The sequence below is a fragment of the Bos indicus genome, chromosome 7 (genome assembly GCF_029378745.1).
Source record: "Bos indicus isolate NIAB-ARS_2022 breed Sahiwal x Tharparkar chromosome 7, NIAB-ARS_B.indTharparkar_mat_pri_1.0, whole genome shotgun sequence".
Taxonomy (NCBI): domain Eukaryota; kingdom Metazoa; phylum Chordata; class Mammalia; order Artiodactyla; family Bovidae; genus Bos; species Bos indicus.
This window is the reverse complement of record NC_091766.1, coordinates 41,924,394-41,931,583: the sequence shown is the minus strand read 5'-3', so window position 1 is coordinate 41,931,583 and position 7,190 is coordinate 41,924,394. Positions and strand designations below refer to the sequence as shown.

The 7,190-nt window shown below is 35.0% G+C and overlaps 1 protein-coding gene across 1 annotated transcript; it reads left to right on the top strand.

Moving 5' to 3' along the window:
• Positions 1 to 3,978: 3,978 nt before the first annotated feature.
• LOC109561045 (olfactory receptor 2G6) lies at positions 3,979 to 4,917 on the top strand. The gene has a single exon (XM_019963474.2). The coding sequence runs from the start codon at positions 3,979 to 3,981 to the stop codon at positions 4,915 to 4,917; it is 939 nt and encodes a 312-aa protein (XP_019819033.2).
• The last annotated feature ends 2,273 nt before the right edge of the window (positions 4,918 to 7,190 follow it).

Genomic DNA, 7,190 nt, shown 5'->3' with positions numbered 1-7,190 from the left:
TTCCCAATTTTGAACCAGTCTGTTTTTCCATGTCTGGTTCTAACTGTTGCTTTATGACCTGCATACAGGTTTCTCAGGACACAGGTAGGGTGATCTGGGATTCTCATCTCTTTAAGAATTCTCCACAGTTTGTTGTGATCCACACAGTCAAAGTCTTTAGCATAGTTGGGAAGCAGAAGTAGACTTCTTTTCTGGAATTCCTTAACTTTTTCTATGATCCAACGGATGTTGGCAATTTGATCTCTGGTTCCTCTGCCTTTTCAAAATCCAGCTTGTACATCTGGAAGTTCTTTGTTCATGTGCTGTTGAAGCCCAGCTTGAAACATTTTGAGCATTACCTTGCTAGCATATGAAATGAGCATAACTGTGGTTCGAAAATTTAGTTTGAAAATGTAGTTTGAACACTCTTTGGCAATGCCCTTCTTTGGGATTGGAATGAAAAACTGATCTTTGCTAGCCCTGTGGCCACTGTTTTTTCAACTTTGCTGGCACGTTTACATTGCATTATCTTGCATCATTATCAGATTGATTCCATGGGGTTGTAGCCATTGAGAATCCTTTCCTGGTTTCTGTTCCTTTGCTGTGTGAACACCTACATTCTTCTCTAAACCGCACTTCTTAACACTTTCTCATCCTTTGCCATGACTGGGATAATAATTTCCTTAGTTTAGATAATGCTACTTTAATAGCTCTACCAGTCCCTTGCCAGAGTTTCCTCTACACATTTTTCCTGATTGCTCCCTGCCTCCTTGTCCATTAGACATGTGCATAACTGTTTACAAAATAGTAAGAACTTCATTTAAAGGGGAATTATTTTTGATATTTTGGGGGTGTTGCCCACATCAGTGACATTGAATAACCTCTTCTTCCCTTCAAGGCCTACTGGTCCCATTCTGGGATTTCTGCAACAGTTCTGATGAATGTCAGTACCTTTTTTCTTTATTACATTTAATTTGGTGAGGTTTTGTTTGTTTTGTTCCTGATGATAATGAAGGTACAATGTTAGCCATTGTTTGAAATGTTTAGTATATATTTTCAAAATAACAGTAGAAATATTAAGATTAGAAGATTATCCAAAGTGTTTACCAGCAACTAGAATTTCCTTTTTTATATTTGAAATTTTTTACTTTGTTCCCCTCTGTAAAGAAGGAGGTGATTGGGGGAAGACTGCAAAAAATTTTCAATTTGGGAACTCTGGCAGAGGTGCAGGTGCTAGATGATAGTGATTGGAAGGGAAGTGGTGGGGAAGATCATAAAGGGACTTTGGCACACACACACACACACACACCCCCACCATCTTGATTTTCATATACATTTTCTAGGCGGCTCAAATGGTAAAGAATCTGCCTGGAATGCAGGAGACCTGGGTTGGATCCCTGGGTCGGGAAGTTCCCCTGGAGAAGGAAGGGGCTACCCACTCCAGTATTCCTGTCTGGAGAATTCTATGGACAGAGAAGCCTGAGGGGCTACAGTCCATGGGGTTGCAAAGACTCAGATATGACTGAGCAATTAACAAATTCTTGTATTCAGTTCAGTTCAGTCGCTCATTGTGTCCGACTCTTTGCAACCCCATGGACTGCAGCACACCAGGCTTCCCTGTCCATCACCACTCCTTGAGCTTACTTAAACTCATGTCCATAGAGTCGGTGATGCCATCCAACCATCTCATCCTCTGTCGTCCCCTTCTCCTCCTGCCTTCAATCTTTCCCAGCATCAGGGGCTTTTCCAATGAGTTAGTTCTTCCCATCAGGTGGCCAAAGTATTGGAGTTTCAGCTTCAGCATCAGTCCTTCCTATGAATATTCAGGACTGATTTCCTTTATGATGGACTGGTTGGATCTCCTTGCAGTCCAAGGGACTCTCACAAGTCTTCTGCAACACCACAGTCTATTAGAAAAACTAATAACTAAAACTGTAAGCAAAGTGCTTATAGACCAATTTTTTCCCCTTCTTTCATCTATATTATTCTAGTTCAAATAAAAACACTATTTTCCATATTTTTCCTTAACTACAGAGGGATTTTGTTGTATTTTGTTTCCACATTATATTAAAGAAAGTCTTAAACTCCACAGATTGTAAACTTGGATAAATATACAGATTTTTTTAGATAAGACAATATTCTGTGAACATTTGGTATATATAATTATGTATTGTTTCATATATCACATACCTCATTGCATCACATATAATTTTATATATATGTATGTATATATATTTATAAATTATGTAAATACAGTAGATTATGTTATATATAATAACAAATTATAATATATATAATTATATATAACACACATATATGTGTTATATATAATATATATAACATATATATATTATATAACATATAATATATTATATATAACATATATGTTAATAATATATATTATATAATATATATAATAACAAATTATAACCAACTTTAATGGCAAACAATAAAATAAATCACATTTCTCACATGATGAAAGCTTACATAATCTTTGAAAGTTAGATATTTTTGATGTGTTTTAAACTTTTGATATAACATAAAAATACAAGATTTGGATATATAGTAAGTATAAACAGCATAAAGTATTGAAAATTATAAAAATAGATATGTATTTACTTAAAGAAATTATTAATTTATAATTTGACTACCACCAGTTTAATATTTATTCCCATTATAATAATAAATATGTAAATTTTTATTAATGTTTACAGGTGTTGAGCAAGGAGTATGGAGATGAAAGTAAGTTTTTTAATATCACTAAGTTGTTTCTTCTGGTATACTAAGCAGTTAACAGTAATCATTTTTAAGTGAAGATATCATAAGTAAATATTATTTTAAAAATTTGTTTTTATTATTAAAATATTATATACTAAAATGTAATGTGTTTAAAGTACATTTTCAAATGAAATAATAAACAATTAGGTGAATATAAGCAGCATTAAATTATTTCAAAAATACTTTTTCAACTATTGTATTTTAATAAAAAAAGATATGAAAATTTTAAGTGGAAATACCTATAAAGGAGAGAGACAAGATAGACTACTTTTCTAACTCATCTGTAAATACTTGTAAGCTACTCTACAATAATCAAAAAATGTTAAAAATTATTGGGAAGGCGGTAATTGAAGAGAAGGAGGTGGGAAGTGAAGAAGGAACCATGGAATAATGTGTGTGTGAGAGACTGCTAACTGCGTATTTAGTTAAAAATGTCTGCAGCTTAAACTCTGCGTTAAGTCAATGGCAGTGTCCAAACAAATTAGTGGGTGTCATGGTGATGCTATTGTTTTTCTCATCTAGTCTCTTTCCTCTCTTCTCAAGACCACCCACCTCTTTAGAGTTCCCTTCTTGGCCACATTGGTTCAAACTTCTTTCCATGCCTGGGATATGTCACCACTACTCGCATCTAACCTATATTCTCTCCACATATAACTGTTATTTTTCCCAATGTCTCCTCCATATTTGTCTGCCATTGGATAATTTTTTTATTTTTTATTTTCTTTCTTTTTTTTTTTTGGATAATTTTTTTTTAGAAAACAATAGCAGACTGTTGCAGGAGTCTGCAACCACTATTGATAGAATCAGTCAGTTCAGTCATTCAGTCGTGTCCAACTCTTTGTGACCCCATGAATTGATAGAATAGAGTCTCACAAATGCACATTACTAAATTTACAGAGATGTCTCTGCTAGATGAAGAATGTAAAGCAGATGATACCCTTTTGAATTAAGAACGAAAAGAATCAGGCATTGTGATGGTGTCTGTGTTAGAGTTCCTCCTATTAGGGTGGAATCTGCTTCAAGAAAACATGGGGAGAGGTATTTTCTGTCAAAAATATACATTGAGGAAACTGCTATCATTCTTTCACAACATGGTTGAATGTTGTAAGAGAAAAATAATCATATTTGAATATTGGAAACAATTACAGTTTACTAATATTCACCTCTTCACTTTCTATCTCCAGAGTATAAACCCTTTTATGAATTGAAGGCTGCAAGATAATGGAAGAAAGCAACAGCAGCTCTGAAAAAGGGTTTCTTCTCCTGGGATTTTCTGATCAGCCCGAACTAGAGAGAATACTCTTTGTTATAATTTTGCTCTTCTACATCTTAAACCTACTGGGAAACACTGCCATCATTTTAGTTTCTTACTTGGACCCCAAACTCCACACTCCAATGTACTTTTTCCTCAGCAACCTCTCTTGTGTAGACATCTGCTTCACCACCAGTGTTGCCCCACAGTTGCTGGTTACCATGAATAAGAAAGACAAGAACATGAGCTATGGCGGATGCGTGGCCCAGCTCTATGTAGCCACCGGGCTGGGGTCCTCTGAGTGTATTCTCCTAGCGGTCATGGCTTATGATCGCTATGCTGCTGTCTGCCGGCCTCTGCACTACACCACCATTGTGCATCCTCAGCTTTGTGCATCCCTGGCCAGCACAGCGTGGCTCAGTGGCCTCATCACCTCCCTTATTCAGTGCTCCCTTACTGTGCAGCTGCCTCTTTGTGGTCATCGCAAATTGGACCATATTTTTTGTGAGGTGCCAGTGCTCATAAAACTGGCCTGTGTGGACACAACTTTCAATGAAGTAGAACTATTCGTGGCCAGTGTAATCTTTCTAATTGTCCCTGTGTCACTCATTTTAGTCTCCTATGGCTTTATAACGCGAGCGGTGTTGAGGATTAAATCAACAGCAGGGCGCAGCAAGGCCTTTGGGACTTGCTCCTCCCACCTGCTTGTGGTCATCATTTTCTATGGGACCATCATTTTCATGTACCTTCAGCCAGCTAAAAGTAGCTCCAAAAACCAGGGAAAGTTTGTCTCCCTTTTCTACACCATAGTCACCCCACTTTTAAACCCCATTATCTATACTCTGAGAAACAAAGATGTGAAAGGGGCCATGAGGACACTGGTAATGGGAAATGCTTTCAGTTCATAAAGGGTATGAGCTGTAGGTATAATTTTAGTGGATTAGTTGTAGTTTATGGATTATTTGTTCTAAGTGCAATTTTCTTATTCAATGCTGTAAGAGATAGTAAAAGACACAGAACTCTACAAGAAGCTAATATTCTCGAGTCACAATAGTGTTTCATTTTTTCCAAACATTCTTCTCATGAAGTCCAAGATTCTATGCTCTATCTAGAGAAAACTCTTTGCTCTTCCTCCACTATGCCATCAACTTTCATGCACAAATTATTTCACCCTGGAATACTGGTCTATTTCGCAAATCTCTGCTTATCTCTAAAATCTACAATAAATTTTACCTGTACTCTTGAGTTTTCTTGAAACTTGATCCATCTAATCCTCTGGGTAAAACTGGCTCATAATATATGTTTCCTTAAAACATGAAGCATTCTCTCTCTCTCTAATAATATAGAGACCATTTTGGAAATAATATATAACCACTTACCCACAATGTCATCTTAAACCAGAGACTGGACAAGCCTTATTATACTGGCTCATTTATATTATGAAAAAATATAAAACAGAATTATGATACATTGATAACATTTATGATGCAAATTTTCACTTTATTATTTTACAAAAGTGATAGAATAAATAATATTTCATTAAACAGATCAGTCCATATATAATTTAGAGTTGTTCCCCTTTTCTTTAAAGGGATTAGAAGTCGAGTGAAAGTGACAGAGTGTGTATCATTCTCTCTCTCTCTTTCTCTCAAAAAGAGCAGAATTGATCAATTTGTGAATCTCCAGTATTTTAAGAGAACTGTGCAACTAGAGAGAGATTAATTTAATCTACATATTAAGTTCACTTCCATCTTTCATAATAATTTCAAGGTAAAAAAAACCCGTGAAAACAATGAAGACAAAAAAATCAAATTCATACGTGACTTAGACTTATGATTACAGAGAGGAAAACTGAGGCTCATTTAAATTCAGTTGGTACTAGAGCATTGCTGTCAGTCTATAAATATTACGGATAAAGTTTGGAGCTGTTTCTACTGCCAAAGCCTAGATTGAAGGCAAAATGGCTGCACCCAAAAGGAAAAAAAAACATGTAGAGAATTTTCTGAGTGAATTACTGAGTGAATCAGTAATGCCTCTGCAAACAACCTCTGCCCAATTTACATCTATCTAACATCTTTATAGGAAATAAAATGACTACTATTTAACAGAAAGAAGAATCATAAAGGTCTGATTGAATTTGTCTTCTAGAAGTTTCTTAAGTGAGTTCCCCACTCAATAATGGAAGGAAGAGTTGGGAATTCAATTGAACATGTTTTTAGAAATGCACACTTTTGTTTATAATGCCTAAGGAGAGAAGACGTTCTGTAGGAAAGCTCATACTTATAAAAACATCACTTTTTTATACCCAGAAAAGCACAACACAGGAAAGAACATACATATGTCAGAATCTAAATAAATTTAAACAAAATAAAGCCCCTATGACACAAAATTTTACAATTAATAAAAAATTAAAAAAATAAAACAAAAAACAGTTAAACTTTTTTCTGGATATTTAGGACTCTGAATCACCACATGTGGAGAGCCCAGACTCTATGCTGTGAAACATCTCTACAAATTCTAATACCCTGTGGAGGAGAGAAATGCCATCCTTGAGATCCTTAGTAAGGGCTATGACAAAGTGCTGGCCAGAGGTCTCCCAGGAAATATCTGTAGATGCTCATTCTGAAGGGCATGTGTGGGAACCTAGGTTGGAGGCCTTGAGGATGACCCCAAACTGAACCCCTCTTCAAGAGCCACATGGACGATCTTCAAGGACAGCAACAGTTGCTACCATAATAAATCGAATAGCTGTCAAGAAATACTTGGCAGCCAACCTCAGGAAAAGAACTTAAAAAAAAAAAAAAAGGATAAACAGCTGAAAAATGAGAGGAAAAAAATGTTTGAAGTAAAGGAAGTAAACAATAGATAGGACTACTCTGAGAAAAAACAAATGCAAGGACGAAATAACAACAACAAAACCAACACTTGAAGGTAATATGAAAAAAAATTTCTATTGGAAAAAATAAAATTTTTATGTATGATTACTTAAATGCTAATATAATTCATAAAAAAGTATAGATAGAATGAAATAAAGAGAAATACACTATTTTCTACAACCAAAAAATAATAGGCATAACTCTTCAAAAAGAAATCAATAAATAACATAAAGAGTGGTAACACATATGGAAAGAAAAATTAATAAAAAGTCTCATTCTTAGATGAAAATGTAACATATTTGAAA